We start from the raw sequence: 17,620 nt of genomic DNA, 5'->3' as shown, positions 1-17,620 counted from the left end.
AGTAGTTTTCTCTACGATAGAGAGAGGGTAATACGTATTTTAATGGAGAGTACAGTAAATTTATTAAAGTACCCCATTTCTTCTGAAGTGGTTATGAAGTCAAAGCACTGAAACTTAAAGTTCCAGTTAATAAATAAGTTATTGGTGACGTTAGCATGCTAAGCATATTTGATTTCAAATGTTGAGAAAAAAGTGAAACAAAGCAATTTTTTTATAATGTGTGGGACTTTTTGGGAAAAAAATTAATTAGATGCAGATCTCAGAGAATTGGTAATTACAAGGTGTTCTTTCTCTGCATAAGGACGTGCAAGTTTGATTTCACAGATTAAGATAAGTTGTACTTCTAGACTTACAGTACAACCTGAAATAGCAGGTAGTTCAAGAGTGTTGCTAATCACAGTCTGTGCAACCACTGGGACCTGCAAATATGATTGTGATTAAATTCAGAAGTGTAGAGTTGTCCATTTATAGGTGCCTAAATATATGCAATGATTTGTGAGACCTTTTTTTGTGATGTTGAACATTTATTTTTTACAAGTGACTACCAGAAATAAATCAAGCAGTAATGTGCACTAAAGTCCTGTTTCTTTCTCTTAGTTTTCTACTGTGTTGAGCATTTTAAGTTTCTTAAAAAACTGTTATAAATGTAAATATGTATTAAAAGAATAGTGATAATTACAATGATAATGACAGACATAATAGAATTATGAGTCCACAAAGTACATCCACTATTGCAAATACACTGAAATGACACCTTTACAGTGATTATCTTTATTCCTTGAAACTATATTTTTGTTACATTTTTTAAGCCCTTTGAGGTACAGGTATTTTGTTCTCCAAATGACTTGGATTGTGATTGTGACTGTGATTGAATTGTGGATTGTGACTTGGACTGTTTCTTATTTTAGATAGAAAAACAATACAAAATCAGGACTGCATTCTATTATTTGTTTATTGATATTGGACAATCTCCTGACAAGCAGACTCTGGCAGGGATATAGTAACGAACTGAAGGTTAAAAAATCAGTACAGACAAAACAGTCAGACTTCCTTATATTCATATCATGCTTAATTACAAAGAAAGAGGATGAGCGGTTTGAAACCAAGGGAGGCATCTAAGCATCAATCGTCTCGCAGCCAGCAATGAGACATTGAGCACACATAGGTTTGTGTTCACAGTGGAAATAGAATGGACTGTTGCAGAATTGTAAACAATACAGTACATCACAAATAGAGGCAGTTATGTCAGAAGCTTAATACTGTATGTGATTAATAAGGTTTGCGTAGTAAGGTTTGTTTGATTCACAGGTTTGATAAGACGTTAGAAGCAATGAGAGGGGTCATTGATATCTTTATGCAGTAGCCAGGAACTGCATTTAAATATGCCTGAGGTGTTCTTAAGATAAAATGCATTTCATCCTTCAGGGCTGCAGTGCATCTTCACAAATATAGAATTTTGCTCCCCAAGGATTTTTTTTTCCATTTGGAAGGTAGCAACCATAGTTCCCATTCTTGTTCCACTTAGAAATATTGTTGATGTTTTACTCCCTTTGGGGAAGAATGTTATTCCTTGATTTCGCAGTGCATCAAAGCTTGTGTTGAAGCTGATTCTGAGTGAAGGATCACTCTCTGTTAATAATAATAATTCCTTACACTTACAGTATACAGCGCTTTTCTGGACACTCCACTCCAAGTGCTTTACAGGTAAGGGGGCTTCCCTCAACCACCAGCAATGTGCAACATCCAGCTGGATGATGCAACGGCAGCCATACTGCGCCAGTACACTCACCACACACCAGCAATCATTGGGGAGGAGAACAGAGTGTTCTGCTCAGACTGTTCTCTGTCCCCTCACTCTCCCCTGGTGTTCTCCAAGGTTCTGTGCTGAGTCTTTTGTTGTTCTCTCTTTAACCTTGTAGTGGTTTGATGGGTTTACTGAGACAATTATCAATTGTAGCAGTAATCACGAGGTTGTTCGTTGGGGCTTTTAGAAAATCAATCGTCAGAACAACTAACAACGCACACACACGGGTTCAATACACGAGATACATTTATTAATATGAACTGTGCACCAAACATATACTAGTCTGCCTGGATACGAGCGGCAGACCTTACTGTGAGGGTTATCAATATACAAGGTATATAATCTCGAAGAGATGCAAACACAAAGAGATACACAACAGAGAATATATGTCAATATATATCGTTCGGTTACCAAATCGCTAATCAGTGTTATTACCCACTGTTACTCTAAACTCGGAAGTAAATACATTACTCATGAATTAAATTGATAACAACTTGTGTTGAGGTACAATTAAATTCTCGAGACGCAATGTAGAACATGGGGTTTACTTATCCACCGTGTTTGGATTTGGAATTTCCCGGCACGAACACCAAACCAGCTGACAGGCTCTGTTGCAGCCTCTGTTGCAGCGGTTGTCCAATGGGCGTTGTGTCGGCGTCCTCTGGCTACCGGCCAACCAGTCGAGGTGCAGCTCGGAGTAGGACGGGAGGAGGAATCTAACTGCGGCGCGCAGGGCAGTCGTTGCTCCGAGGGGATCTACCAGCAGTCCGGCTGGCTAGTAGAAAGTCTCTATGCACAGAGTGTGACCGCGAGTCCTCACAAGTCACTCTTTTGCCTGGGAAGAAACTGGTTCGTTCCCGGTCCAGCGCTGCTTCTGAATAAGCTATTCAGGTTGTCGACGAAGGTCCAACTGTAGGCTGCCGTTGATCAAGCGGAGCATTCACGTTGGTAGAATTCTGAGTACGTACGGGATCCTCGGCCTCACGCTTAGAACAAAGTCCAAGTCCTTTTGCAGACAACAGCAGTTGTCATGTGATTGTCTCTGAGGATGCGCGAAAATGGCCAAGGAGAGCCCAGAACTGAGCTTGCGCTCCCTTTTTGATCAAGACCCAGATGTGTGCTGATTGGTTGAGAGTTTGGCGGGCATTGGAGACCCACGTGGTATTACCACGCCCTGCCAGTCCCTGATTGGTTGGTCAAGGTGAGATATAAGTCACTTACTCTTGACACTTAGGAATGCAGTCCAGATGTCCATTCGGCACTCCCTAGACTGATAGGCGCCAGTGGATGACCATTGATCATGATAGCCAGGCTTAGCTAATTGCATCCCCGTCTGGGAGCTTGCTTCTTATCAAAAGAAAAACATCTTAAATAGACTTGCATGAATTCTTTCTCTGTGGCTGCACCACAGAGATGGAGGGTGAGATGGGGCCTCCTTTAGGAGCATACCAACGCTTAATTCTGTCTTATTAACAAGCATTGCCGCTACAACCTTCTCCCTAGGACCTTCCTCAGTATACAGTAGGTCCTTCCTCAGTATTTCATACCACTTCTATTCAGGTGATGCTCAGATCTTCACCTTTACTCCTCTGATAACCTGGTCCTTTTCTGTGTTTTTGCCTGCCTCTCATCTGTTTCCAACTGGATATGATCTCACCTCAAACTGAACCTCTCTAAGTCAAAAATTCTTTTTTCTGTCTCTCTCCACCTCTCTTTCTCTTGATGCCACCATCCTCTCTGCCTCTGCTCCTGGTGTGAACTTTGAGGTCATTCCTGACCCCTCTGTCTCCTAATACCATCCTGTTTCTACTCTGACCTTGTCTCATTGCATTATCTTGACTCCCTTTCCTCACCAACATGTCTGAACAACTTCTAGTTCAGGTCCTGGTGCTCTCTATTGCAACTTTAACGTCCATCTCTTCCAGAGTGTTGCTGATCTTTATCTCATTTATCTCATTCCATGTCATTATTCTCTTTCCTTCACTGACACATTATACAGTATACAGTGGCTGCTCACATTCATAATGAAAATCATGATCTTACTAATTAACCACCCTGCCCCAATTTTTCACCAGTCACTCGAAAGTTTACTCCTTCTAGACCTCTCCACTCCTCCTCCAGACTCTTCCTTCTCTCTTCTCCTTAATTCCACAGTCCATTCATTCTCGTCCCTGCTCTGTGGTAGAACAGAACAGTAGTTCTGTAAATCCCTGACCATCTTCTGGCATCTCCTCAAGGTTCATCTGGTTAGATGTGATCTCTCTCCAAAAATTGTTACCACATTCTGATGATGTACAGTATGCTGCTCATTGGCCTTCCTACTTTGCTGTAATCAGTGATTCCATACCTAATTGATGCTTACTTCTTGATGAACGCTATTTTCCCTCGGCTCTGTGCAGCCAACATGTATTGCCAACATGTGCCTGCCTCCCTCTTTGGTTTTTGTCACTTGTATTTTAATTTTTTTCATTTTGAATGATCTGTTTTTTACATTCGCTTTATCTATTTTATACTATATATTGCAGTTTATATAGCGTTAATCTATTGTATAGTGTACTGTATATAGTGTAACTCACCTTGAAGAAGGATATCTACTAAACCAATTAATAGAATAAAGACCCTGTGCTTATCGAGTTATGTGTTTGTTTTCACGGGCTGTGGTAGGAAGTGTGAAAGAACACATACATTATAAACACAGGAGAATAGCATCATGCCAAATTTCTATTTTAATCATCAGGGAGCAGAGCAAATTGACAATACAGTGTTCGGACTTGAGGGCATCGAATGCGCTTGCACGAGATGTTTTCTATGAGAGATGCGGGCACATGTTTAGATTAGTGAGCATTCTGTCTTCCATATTCACAATAATGCTGATTTTCAGATGTGTGGTAAAATGGGAGCATAGGCTGAAAGTACTGGACATGTAATGAATCATACTTTCTAGTAGTAATAAAACATAAGATTTGAATTGTGAGTGTATGAGCAGCATACAATAAAATACAATTTATTATTTTTTCTTGTGGTTCAGACCACTATTTAAGTGCCTTTTTCATGTGATCATGACATTATATGATTGGTCCTTATGAGTATTTGCTTTGCTTTTGCTTTGAAGCTCTACCATTTGCATTTAATAAAAGATATTTAATATATAATGCCAAAACCAAAAAAAGTAAACTAATCTTTTCAGTTGTTGTATTTGGTTTTAAACAATAAAACTTTGAAAATGCAAAGAAGGTGTTTACCATAAACAATAGGACATACTGTAATCACTCAGTGAAACTTCTTCCACTGTGTAAAGTTGATTAAAACTCATCAAATGATTGAAACATAGAGGCTCTATGGGAGTCAATACAAACGTGGGTCATCTTAAAAAAGGTGTACTTGAATCTCTGTCTCTGGCTTAGTGTGTAATTGTTTTTATTAATGTTCCCTTAATGTTTCTATGCAACATGACAATTATACTAACCAGCAAAGCTGTAGAAGATATGAGAAATAATACATTTATTGTTTTTTTTCTACTTGATTTTTCACCACAATGATGGTGTTTTAAACTATACAGTACATTGCACAGTCATCACACCAAGAGGACACTTTGCCAGTAATCTTCATCTTTATAAGAATTCAAAAGAATATGCAACAAACAAGCTAGACTTTCAAGAAATGGCTTGATGAATTCCTTGTGTCTACTATCAAATGGGCTAGGCTGGCCTGATAGCCTTTTCTTTTTTTTATGTTTTCTTATGTTCTTATAATGGCATGGCTCATGAAATTTCCCTTCCTGTGCTCTTTTCTTTTTTTGGACCTCCTTTTTCAGGTTACTGTCCTTATGATAGTAATTTTCAGGTTAGTACCCAATCTGTAGTCTGTTGGCCTGTGATCTGAAGTTTATCTGAAGTTATGGCATGGCGTTCTATTTCTACTAAATATTTAGAATAATTTTACCAGCATTTTTGTTAATTTTATGGATGAAAATATTCAGTTTGCTAACTTTTTTTAAATATATTGTAAATAAATAAGTATAAATATTGCTGATAATAGTGTGAAAAGACCTGTAGCTGACATGGGCTTACTGTAGATTCCTTAAATATTCCTGGAGTCCCAACCTAGGTTGATGGAATGCATGAGTAGTAGCACATCATAAAGCTGTCATATTTGACCATGTTAGCAAGCTGATTAAAGCAGAGTGTATATTTAATAGATGTTGAGGCTAATTTATCCTGATACTTGAGTAAACCAGAATGTAGTTGTGGTACATTGGCAGTTTTTTCATAGCAGAACAGTTTACTTCTTAAACTGTCTTATCCTTGTGAACACTTTGCTTTCTATCGCAGCAATGTGTCATAGTAATAAAACACGAAATTTTGCCCTGAAGCAAAGCATTTATTCCAAATGTTCTGAATCATTTCATTTCTGTAGGAGAGGTAAAACCTAGCTCTCAAGAATGAAGCTCTGTACAATAATTAATGTTATATGCACTTTCAAAACGGATTCAAACTAGACGTGGGTAATATTGACAGTACTGTTTAGGGCAAGTGTCAGGAGCTTTTTTTATTTTTGGTAAAAAAAAAATCCTGGATTACTAAATAGTTAGATTCAGAAAATCAAAACTTTGAATTTCCTTATGTTTCTTCTTTGTTTTTGAATTTCTCTTATGCAAATGTCTGACTTGGTTTAGTCATTTTAAAACAAGCAATAAAAATAACACAATAGTCTGGAAAGTGAACCACCATTACTTCTTAATAACTAACTGTGGTGAATATGGGCAATTTAGGATGATTCCCTTGTATTGTCATAATGATGTACAGTAGAATAGTTTTAGTAATACCTTTTGACATGTTTAGGACTGAAACAAGAGCAGAAATTTCTGTGTACTCTGTGTTCCCATATTCTTCTTTGATAAAGGTCTTTTTAATGCGGATCGGTCATGTAAAATGGGTTTGTGAAAATAGCAGCAGTTGCCTTCCTCCTTTTCCTTAGAGCATATTAATGCTGAATGCGTTGTGAGAATTTATTTGGCACAGCAGCACATTAGGTCTCCTCAAATTACTGCTAATGAATGTATCGGGGCCGAACTCCTTAGGTATCCACAGCACCTGCTCTTGTCCTTAAAGACACACATAGGGGAAGGGAAGAAACCTAATTAAAAGAACAGGAACATTTAAGACATATCAACACAATTTGTGTGCAAAGACAGACTTATAATGATGGCTTTTATTACAGACGTTTGGGCCTTGTTTCTTCTCATTTTCAGGGTTTTGAGGTTTTGAAGCCTTTGCCTTTGCCAGTTCAAGTTCCTGCTTGGGTACTGGACACGGGCAGCAGAACTCCCCTCCCCAACCCTCCAACTCTATACATAGCCTCTGATGTAGCTCTTTAGCTTTCTAGCAGATGTCTTTTCTGCAGTCCTCAGGATCATTTTGCTGCAGATTCACTGGATTCTTTGGCATAAGTTCAAGCTTGTAGAAACTCTATTAAATGTGGAATACTGTACCATGAGTTGAACTTTTCAGTTTATGGCTTCATATCATCCATTTAACAGGTTGCTTCATACAGTATCTTTATCATCTGATGTGTAGTAATATTCTGTCTTGTCTTAAAAATGTTTTTGAGGAGTAATCTGAAAGTGGTGGTGTGCCCATCGCTAAAGTAAAAATAATTATGTATTGTTATACTGTAGCTACAACAGCTTTGTGCTCTGATACCAAGTGTTTGGGAGGTTTGTTTGGTTATCAGGTATTCCATACATAAAAATGCACATTAGGGTGTCATGAGAACATTCTTGGAAGACACTACAATGTACAAGCATTGCAATTTACAGTCGGAAACATGGGATGTGTCAAAAAAGAAAAATACACCGTGCTAAATACGCTTAACTAATTGAGGAGGGAAATGTAGAAGTGCTGTTCACATACAATAATTCTTGTCCAAGTCTGAGTTGTCCAATGCAACATTTTTAAATGAATTTTATTTATTTCACAGCCTAGCTAACTTACTAAGCACTTTCTAATATTACAGGGCTTGAAAGATATTTGAGTACTTTCTGAATCTGCTCATAAAAAGGAAGATTTAACAAACTACTCAGCACACTGCATGTACTATTCAGTTAAGTGGTGTAGGTATCATCTGTAGTTGTTGGTGTTGTCTTGGACTAGTGACAGGGTAAAATCAATATTTGTCTTGAAACAGCAGTTAAATCACTCTTCTAACATTAGCTGTGATTAGCGGCTTCTTAGTTGGTGATGGTGAATTGTTAGACTTTAATGTCACAGTTCGTTATAAAAAAACACTTAAGTATATTAAATAATGTCAACATGAATCCCAAGTCCCTCTGGAAGGCTTCATGGGACTCTTGTTGAAAAGCTCTTGAGCTGGTACATTGACACTTTAAAATCATTCTGTTAGAAGTGCAAGCAAAAGGCCTTCTGCTTAATATCTGAATTATTTTCCATCAAACTCTTGAACATAATACCTTCAGTGGGAGTCAAAGGAACGTGGGGGTTTATTGGATCAGCCTTCACCACCCTGGAATATGCCAGGACTGCTGCTCTGTATGTTAAAGCATTAATAAATCACTAGGGACAGAGTTGTTTCATCTGTCTATTTGTGGTTATTCTCGAGATAGGTGACGATGGGCTTTGTTAGCAGGTGATAGGAAGGCTATAGGCAGCATACAATTGCGGCTATTAATTGAAGACCAGTAGGTGGCACTTTTCACTTTGGTTATGTAATTTCAAACAAGGTTTCCTCAATGATGACAGGCTACACTGTGCTGTTGGAATTATCTTTATACAGGATGTACATGAGATAGACTTTGAAGGTATGTAACCCCCTGCATTTAACTCCAACAACAGATTGTAATGGCTAAATTTGAATTGCTGTCTTTTTGTATATTCTAAGCTGTACCTGTAGTTAGGTTGCTCTGTAGTGTGCTTATGCAAAAATGACCTCCACATTTTGCTCCGGAGGTGACTCATCTGCAGGGCACAATGGGGTGAATCAGTTTTCTGGGGGAGCTACTGTACATATAAATCTAATGTTTTTGTTTTATACGTATGAGACCTACGTATTCTAGACTGTATTTAGATAAACAACAATAACATTCTCACTGGTTTAAATGCATTAATGTGTAAATAGCCATATCAATTGGGAAACAAAAGAGCACAGGCTGTAATAAACAATACCAATTTAAAAATAATAGGTAGCCGAATTCAGCATTACATTAAACAAAATGTTCTAGGAAATGATTCTTATACCACATTTTGCATTTCGTATGATAAAGTGATCAGTCAGATTTTGAATTACTGCTTGGTTCAGTTTTGACACAGATATACTGTATGGGTCTTTCCTTCAGTGAGGTGACATTGAGGTAAATTGCTGTTGCCAATTAAGAAGCTCCTTGGTTTGTGGGATTCACATCTTAGCACCCAAGGAACAAGCTGACGTCGTCACTTTCAGACAGTAGTACATTAGTAAGACTGAGTGGGTATCCCTCCAGGGAAACCTGAATTATTAACAAGAGTTCATTCTGTTCTAGAGATAAATCTTTTACCATTCTTTCACTAAGATAGAATTGAATTGGCTCAGATAAACTGTGTGATTATGGTGTAATTTTATCAGGGTGGTTGCACCTTGTCTTGTTGGAAACACTGACGTTGCCCTAACATTGTACAGTTTCATTTTGTTCTGATTAACTTTGACACTTGCTGTTTAATTTGATCCTTCAGGCTGACTGACAGAATGCCTGCTCTTTAATGTGATATTTGTTTAAGAAGTCTTAATCAATTGCGGAAGTGATATTATGTTACGGCTCATGGTAACATTGCTAATTGATGTGAAGATTTGCTAGATTAACAGGTTTAAATGAGGTCTCTGAAGTTTAATCTAAATGACCTCTCATTATAACCTTTCCTATATTACTATGAAAATCCTAAAAGAAACACTTTAGAATAAATGACAGTTGCTTCATGTGCATATGCGTACTGTTTAACTGTGCTGTTTGCTGTTATCAAAGCTAGATGTTTAATCTTTTTGTAGTTTGTCAATGGCTTTCAAGCACTTATTGTTTGGTTTTACTAACATTTGACTTATGTATACAAACAAAAGACATAAGGGTGATTCCAGTTTTAGTCACAGTTGTAAATTGTCATTGACCTCAGTTGTAGTCAGTAAATAAGACTGACTTCCAGGCAAAAAAAAATGATTGCACCCAAGTCTGTGAAGCTACAGTATGTAATCACTTCCTGAAAAATTAATGAAAGTGTACTGTAGCAAAATCTCTCCTGTGTGGGTAGTTTCTGTAAAGGGTTAGTGGCTTAATCTGTGTTTGCAATATTTAATACATTAGTTTGTTAAGCAAATTCCAGTGCTAACCATGGAAACCATTGATGGAGATGAATACTGTCAATATTCTGATCATACAAATGTACTAACAAAAAGGAAACACATCAGTGTCATTTTATAATTTTTATTATACAGTATGGCTCTCATTTGAAATGCACTGATTAAGAAACATATAAATAGTTTATTGAGGACTGGAGTGAAAAACTACTTGCAGATGGTGAGATATTGAAGACCCATTCACTGTGTAATTAAGCAGACAAGCTTCAATTTTATGAATACGTGTTTAAAACTACTATACTAGATTAAGAAGATATTTATTTGACTTTAACTTCTTTCACATTCTATGCTGTCTTGTTTGCCTGTGGAATGGAAGAAGCCAGAAGTTCAATTTTGATCAGTTTTCATACTATATGTGCAGTAGTATTATATACAGTTTGGTATTTAGAAATAATGTTCTAACAATATCATGCAATTTAATGTAATGCACCTTAAGTGAAGTACTTTTTGATCTTTCTGATGAAGAGTTATATAAAAGCAATGAATGATTAATACTATAAGGAATTTTATGGTTCATTTCAGAGAATTGCAGTCTTTTTTAAGTGTCAGTGTATCTTGGATATCAAAACATGTTAAGGTGTTTAGCCATGTTTTGGATTAGTCCAGAGGTCTTATATTCAATTCCTGGAGGGTTTCTTTCCTTCATGTCTTTCTTTTTTACAAAAGAATCATGCTTTATTTTGAAAAATGGTGACCTGTAGTAAACAGTATGTGCCGTAAAAGTAAAAAAAAAAAAACTACACTTACTGTATACAGTACCTACTGTATACCTACAGTACACTTACAACTTTAGAGTGAATTTCTTTGCATCTACACACTGACGAATACAACTTAAATTTTAGAATCATTAATAACGCTTCCTTATAGTAAAAATCTCACCATGTTTACTGTGTCGAGCTAAAGAAAAATAAACAGTTTTTTGGTGGTTGAAAGGCATTTGTTAAGTTGTTTAAGCTATTGTGCCACCAATGATCAAGCACATTGTATTTTAAAATTATTTCATCATCCGCTTACTTACAGTGTGTCTTGTAGACACCTAATCAATGTTGTTAAACCTTATTAGAACTAGCACATCCGAGACACTACCCAATATAAATTACATTATTTGCACTATTCTAGGAAATCCATGTCGGAAGAATATAACAACATTATGAAAACCAGTCTGTTACTATTTCAGTGCATTAAATCAAGGCTTCAATCATTTTGGATTGGCCTCTTGTAATCAGGGAAGGTCACTGAGCTCACAGGATAATATTTGGATACTGAGTTACAGAGTATTCCATAATGCTGGAAGAGACATGAACTGCCATTTCCCTCCCATAATGTCATTTTGTTTTGTCCATGAAATTTGAAAATGAGGTGTTCTGTTTTCGGAACAGACACATAAAAGAACTGAATTCAATTACAATATGTCACAGAGTTGTGTTCTATGGCATACAGTTACAGTACATACAGTGTTTGAAAGGTACAATAAATCTTGTTGTTAAACTATACCTATGCATTTATGATGCCCCTTATTGGTTTATTGAGCAGTTATTCATCTTAGCAAGTGGTAAAGATTTTTATTGTATGAATGTAATAGGAATTATTTGGGAATAATACATAAGGTGACACCACCCCCTTGTAAATTGGATATTGTTGAGTTCTCCTGTGGTGAGAGCCTTTTGGTGTATTGGAATTCGTTATTCTGAGGGAAGTTTTATTGAAGCCAGAGGTGCTTTACAGCAGCTGTGTTTGAAATTAATAGTGGCAGAAATGTAGTTCTATGTATTTCTAATAAGTAAGCATGCAGGAAGGAAGGAAGAAGGAAGCAGGTATACCTTTGGCTATAATATCACTCCACTACTATAAAATGTATTTTACCAAGAATCTTGTCATTTGAATATAGTCTGACAAGGTGATTCTCTGGGGCTTCATAAAGCTTAACCTTTGTGAAGCAGTTTAACATTGTTAAAGATAGCCCTGATTTGGATGTTCAGTGATTGTGCTGATTGCTTGACTTTAATAAGATGAGTCATTCTTAATGGGCTAAGTAAATTTGCTTAGAGAATGTTTCCTCTTTGCAATTTGCAACTCCTGTAGATTATGTAGCAGTACTTTTTTATTTTTAAGTAAAAAGAGGTATGTGTCAATATTCATATCCCTGTAAGTTAAAATATTCATCCCTTTTGGCTACTCAACTCTAATAAAAGAAAAAATAATCATACAAGGTAAGAATTACTGTAAATCTCATTAAATGGGTTTTAATCCTTGATTATTTTTTTATATTGTGTATTCATTCTCATCTGTCAGTAGAGCAGATTAATTCTTACTTATCTGTTCTACCACTGTATTGTACACAATTTACTCAATAAATAAAAGTTGATTTTGAAAAGACCTCAGTCACATTAAAGAGTCAGACATGATAAAAGGTTCAAAGCAGTTAACTAATCTGAAGAGAAAGAGACAAGAACTCCATCTGTTTTCTTCAAATTCAGAAGTATAGGTTTGTTTAACTCAAAGCCAAGTTTAGAATGCACAATTTGGATTTTTGAGAGAAGGCAATGGCACCATAACTAATGAGGTTAAATAAATTCTGGAACGCTCTTAAGGATGTTTTTAAATTACATAAAATTCATTCAAGAAAGATGCCTCCTCACACTGAACATTTTTTCTCCAGATTCTAACTACCCTAAATCAAGCATTCAGAGATCACAGAACTTCAGTGCACCTTCTCAAACCGAGTTCTGCTATGAAATCAAACTTGAATTTGAAGAAAAACTAGGATATACTGTAAATGAAATATGCAACTTTGAATCTAGCAAACTCTGTTTAAAAAAACATGTAGTATCTTACAAAACTGGCAAAAGCAGAAATATTACAATGGAACACAAAAGTTTCCTTAATTGAAGAAATTATTAAAATTTAAAAAGTTACTATTTAAAAAATATATTATAATTAACTTCAAGGACACATTTCCGTTTTGCAATTATTGTATTCTAAATATGTATCTTGTGTCTTATAGTGTTTTTGTGTGATAAATTATTTCTTTTTGAATTAACATTTTCAGCAAAATTAAGTTTCTACAAACACTTGTAAAGCTGAACTTTAAAACCCTCACAAATAATGATGACATTTTGAGAAGTCTTTTTGTTACTTAAGTGGAGATGTTCTGAGAAATGAATCATAATGTACTGCATGTGCATGTATTTAAAAAGCAGTAAAATTGCCTTTTAAAAATTGGATATGCTTGCCTCTAATATTGAATCTTTATACTTAGAAACTGTAACAGGCCTACAAATCCTAACAAATAGGATAGGATTTTTTAATTTGTGAACAGCACTGCTATTTTTGATGAGGTAAGGCATGGCAGCAGCTGAGTATTGGTCTGCTCGTAAATGTTGTTGTTAATGGGCTACTGTTCGAGCGCAATGAAGATTTTCCATTTTGTAACCCTCCATTGTTTCCTGACAGGATGATGAAGTGGTCCTCCAGTGTGTTGCCAACATCCAGAAAGAACACCGCAAGTTCTGCCTGGCAGCTGAAGGACTTGGTAATCGCCTCTGCTACTTAGAGCCAACATCAGAGGCAAAGGTAAGTTAGACACTGATACCACTTGGAAGCAAACTCTTCTTTTGAATAGCACCTGAGAAAAAAAAAAAGGTCAGCAAAGTGGTTGTTTCAAAGTGGATTTAAAATGTCTGTTACCCTCATGGGGACATTTATCAGGCAATGAAGATTTGTTCAACAGAGTAATGGTTACACATATGAACATTCAGACTTGAAACAGTTGTTTTATATGTGGTCAAATAAAATTAATTTTTCAAATGCATACTAAACAGATTTCACATTGAAATCTGAGTTCTTAGAGAGTGGTCTCTACTTGTTTGGTTTTGGTTTTATTGTATGACTAGTTCATACAGTACAAATATTTATATTTGAGTATGTGTTTCTTCATTTGTTTCTGTAACTTACTCAAATTATCTTCCTCATTTTCATATACTGTATATCTGGTAGGTCATATATTGAAAATGAGAACCATGAAACCAGCTGTATTTCTGAGCTACAGAAATGATTTTGTCTGTTATAATTTGGGTAGAGGGATAGTAAAGCCTGTCAACTAGTAAATAAAATTAAATCAAACTGAGAAAAAAATAACATTTCAATAACCTATACTATACATAGACATTTAATAGTGGGAGTGAAAAATAATCTCAAGGATCTTCTTATTACTAAAATAATGCTTGTAATTAAATAACAGCTAGGTCACAAAACACATTTTTTAGCTGGAGATCAAAAACAGTAATTAAATCTGTAAGGCAACCAGGGAAGAAATTCCAAAGCTAAATACCATGGCAACCAAATACTGTGGTACCACATGCTTTCCAAATTTAACCTTGCAGTGAAATGTCCATCTGAGCCTGGAAAATAAAAGCTGAATTTAGGGTTCAAAAACTTGGTTTAGTAAGAGAGAGCCAGTATGGTTAATAACAGTATAAAGTAGAAGTATCTGTTTGAGATATTATAGTAAAAGAATAATAGATGGTCATCCATTTGATTGTGAAACAGTGGCTTAACCATTGTTGCACCATACTGTATTTGAACTGTGTGCATTGAAATGTGGTTTCACTTAGCTTTTGATAGATACCGTATTAATCAGATTCCTGGATTGTAAAATACAGCTTTTTTTCACAGTATACAGTATGTATTTGTATTTGTGCTTGTAATTATATACAGTAGTGAGTATCAAAAGGAACCTATTTCTCTATGAATGTGCAGTATGTTGTTTGTGAAATACTGTATTGTACATATTTTGTTTATTAATTGTATGTTTTTGACATTATTTTAATTAATTCATCATTAATGACTGACCATGATACACTCGGTTCAAAATCAAGCCTAGTGAAAACATAGAAAGAAAAACATAGGGAAAAATACACCCTAATCATCAAGAGAACAATGCCTTTGTTCTGTTGAACAAAGAGCCTGGACTACTGTACCTTTAGCGTTGTAGTCAAGGCTTTTGTAATTGAAGTCCTGTGTAGATGATATTAATGGATGTCAGAGAATATGGTTCTGACATGCAGATACTGCTGATTTAATTCATGTATACCGATCAGTTAATGAGAAGGTCCCATTGTAATGCTCTTATGTATTAAATTTATAAATTAGTTGCAGTTGTATCAGTAAGAGATACTGTAGATTTCTTAAGTGCTCAGTATATTCTGAATATTCAGTTTCTAAAGATAAGTTACCTTAATCTTTAATGCAATGCTTCTATTTTGCAATAAATAATATTCACTATCTCATTGTATTAAAAATGAAAAATGTTGAAAGATTGCAAAACCACATTCCTTTAGAGTACTGTATATACCATTAGAAGATCAGACAGAAGCTACAACGTTTTATATCAGAATGCATCCATTAGCTCTTAGTTAATCTTGTCTATTGTCTGTGCTAAGCAAAAACTGTTGATAGTGCACTGTAAGAATATTGTTTGTTCTTTTAATCATAATCAATTTCTTTTTTGAATTATTTCTGTATTGCCCAGCTGGTAACATTCTGTGACTACCAGGTATTTTATATTCAAAAGAAAGATTGATTTAAATATAACATGTACTGCATGTATTTTTCCCATCCTCTGTTCTAATATAGAAATTGAAATTGGAGTCCATAAACTTTATTGGACAATATTTAAAGTAGACAGCAGTGATTTGTGATACTGCTGCCTTACAGTTTGTCTTCAGTGCATTATCTGTATGAGTAGCATACCTTAGGAAAAATGCCTGACTTATTTTTTACTGTACTTCAAAAGAAGCAACAAATCATATACAGTAAAAATTCAAACAAGACGAAGTACATTGTTTTAATCATTGCTTTAGCTTTTAAAACATGTGTTTCTAACAAACAGGCCTGATTACACAGACCAAGATTAGTTTTACTCCTAGACTTGAAAGATCAATGTCGTCCAAGGTTCATGAAACCTCTGGCAAGTCATTTAATAATATGCGTCTAATGTGAACATTGGCTGAGCAGTATAGTGGACAAGAATGAGATATAGTCCTACTGTATCTCAGCCGTATATTGTAATTGTCATCTTGAAAACCCTGGTCCATACTGTTAAAAAAATAGGACATACGGTAGGAAGTAAAAAAGTCCGGTCGCTGAGTGTAAATAAAGATCTAGATAAAGATCTAGATCATTGGTGATCATTCCACCAAGGTTCTGGCCTTTTTATGTACAGTACAGTATAGAAGAAACTGTTTCATAGTGGTGCATTTACTGTACCCTGTCTTTTAACCAGGCAAAAGTAGTGCCTTGTCTCAAAATAAAAAATACCTCCCAGAAGCCGCAATGTGAGTGATATTGCTAGTACTGTGGCTACAGAACTTTTATCTCTTTTATCTAGAGAACAGGTACAGTATAGTTTTCCAGTATCCCCAATGTGTGTTCTTTGCATACGTCCTTTAGACATTTACTAAAGTGTCTATTTTTTTCTGATTCACCCAGTACTTTAGCTGCTGTGAAATAGCTACTGTACTGTATGTATGTTTCTTGTTAAGCTCTTTTCATGTGGAACATGTCTGTTTCACTTAGCAAAACCGTGTACAAGTTATAATTTGATGTAAAATCACTACCTGCCAACAGTCCATTCTTTTCCCCCCTGTTTCCCTTTCAAAACTATTCCAAACCATTAATCATTCACTTGTTTTTTTTAATGATTATGCATTTCTTTCAAAAACAATTGACTATATTGCAGATGTAGGTTAAGAGGTGCAAAGAAATAAGAGGTGGGGATAAGTATAAAGAAAGAAACTAATTTCGCGCTGTGAAATAGTTTCCCTCCTGGAGTGCAAGTGAAAGTTGTTTTAATTGAGTGGTGCTAAGGATCGATGCATAGCAGTTTGAACCCTCTTCTTAATAAAGGCTGGTTTTTGGCATTCACTGTATCCTTCATTGGATAAGATTTTGACATGCCCTTACTGTGCAGGCAGTCCTGGCTTTTAAGAGCCCACCTGGCTGTAGCTCTAAAACCCAAATTATACCTGGACCTCTTCCAGTATGGTAGGAGGTCTATTAAAGACCTGTGGGTGAGAATTATTACTCATCATGAAAAAACCTATACCAGGTCTTTCAGCAACATAACAATAAAAATCAAGATAAGGCTGTTATGACAAAGAACACATTGCTCTACAGACTTGACATTCACGAATTTCTTGAGGCATTCAAATGGTAACCTTAACAGATTGAAGCTCTTCATTTGTACAATTATCTTTAAAACAGAATGCCAGGCCAGGTCTAGCATACTGTACATTCAACTACATACAGTATAAAGCATATTGTTTTGAAAAAAGGAAAGAGTAAACCCTTACTTTCCAGTGTTTATCCTAGTATCACAAGAATAATGATTAAAAATCAGAAAGAATGCAGTATGTTGTT

General features: G+C 35.7%; 1 protein-coding gene across 5 annotated transcripts in view; it reads left to right on the top strand.

Moving 5' to 3' along the window:
* LOC148828300 (ryanodine receptor 3) overlaps positions 1–17,620 on the top strand; it is a 175,379-nt gene that overhangs the window by 20,079 nt on the left and 137,680 nt on the right. For all 5 annotated transcript variants that reach the window (XM_088924859.1, XM_088924857.1, XM_088924858.1 and 2 more), the window contains exon 2: positions 13,655–13,774. In XM_088924859.1, the coding sequence (XP_088780985.1) occupies positions 13,655–13,774 (120 nt within the window). The remainder of the gene's footprint in view (positions 1–13,654; positions 13,775–17,620) is intronic.

The sequence above is a fragment of the Atractosteus spatula genome, chromosome 9 (genome assembly GCF_055471065.1).
Source record: "Atractosteus spatula isolate fAtrSpa1 chromosome 9, fAtrSpa1.hap1, whole genome shotgun sequence".
Classification (NCBI taxonomy): Eukaryota; Metazoa; Chordata; class Actinopteri; order Semionotiformes; family Lepisosteidae; genus Atractosteus; species Atractosteus spatula.
Note: the sequence above shows the minus strand (reverse complement) of the source record. Positions and strands in the feature narration are given on the sequence as shown.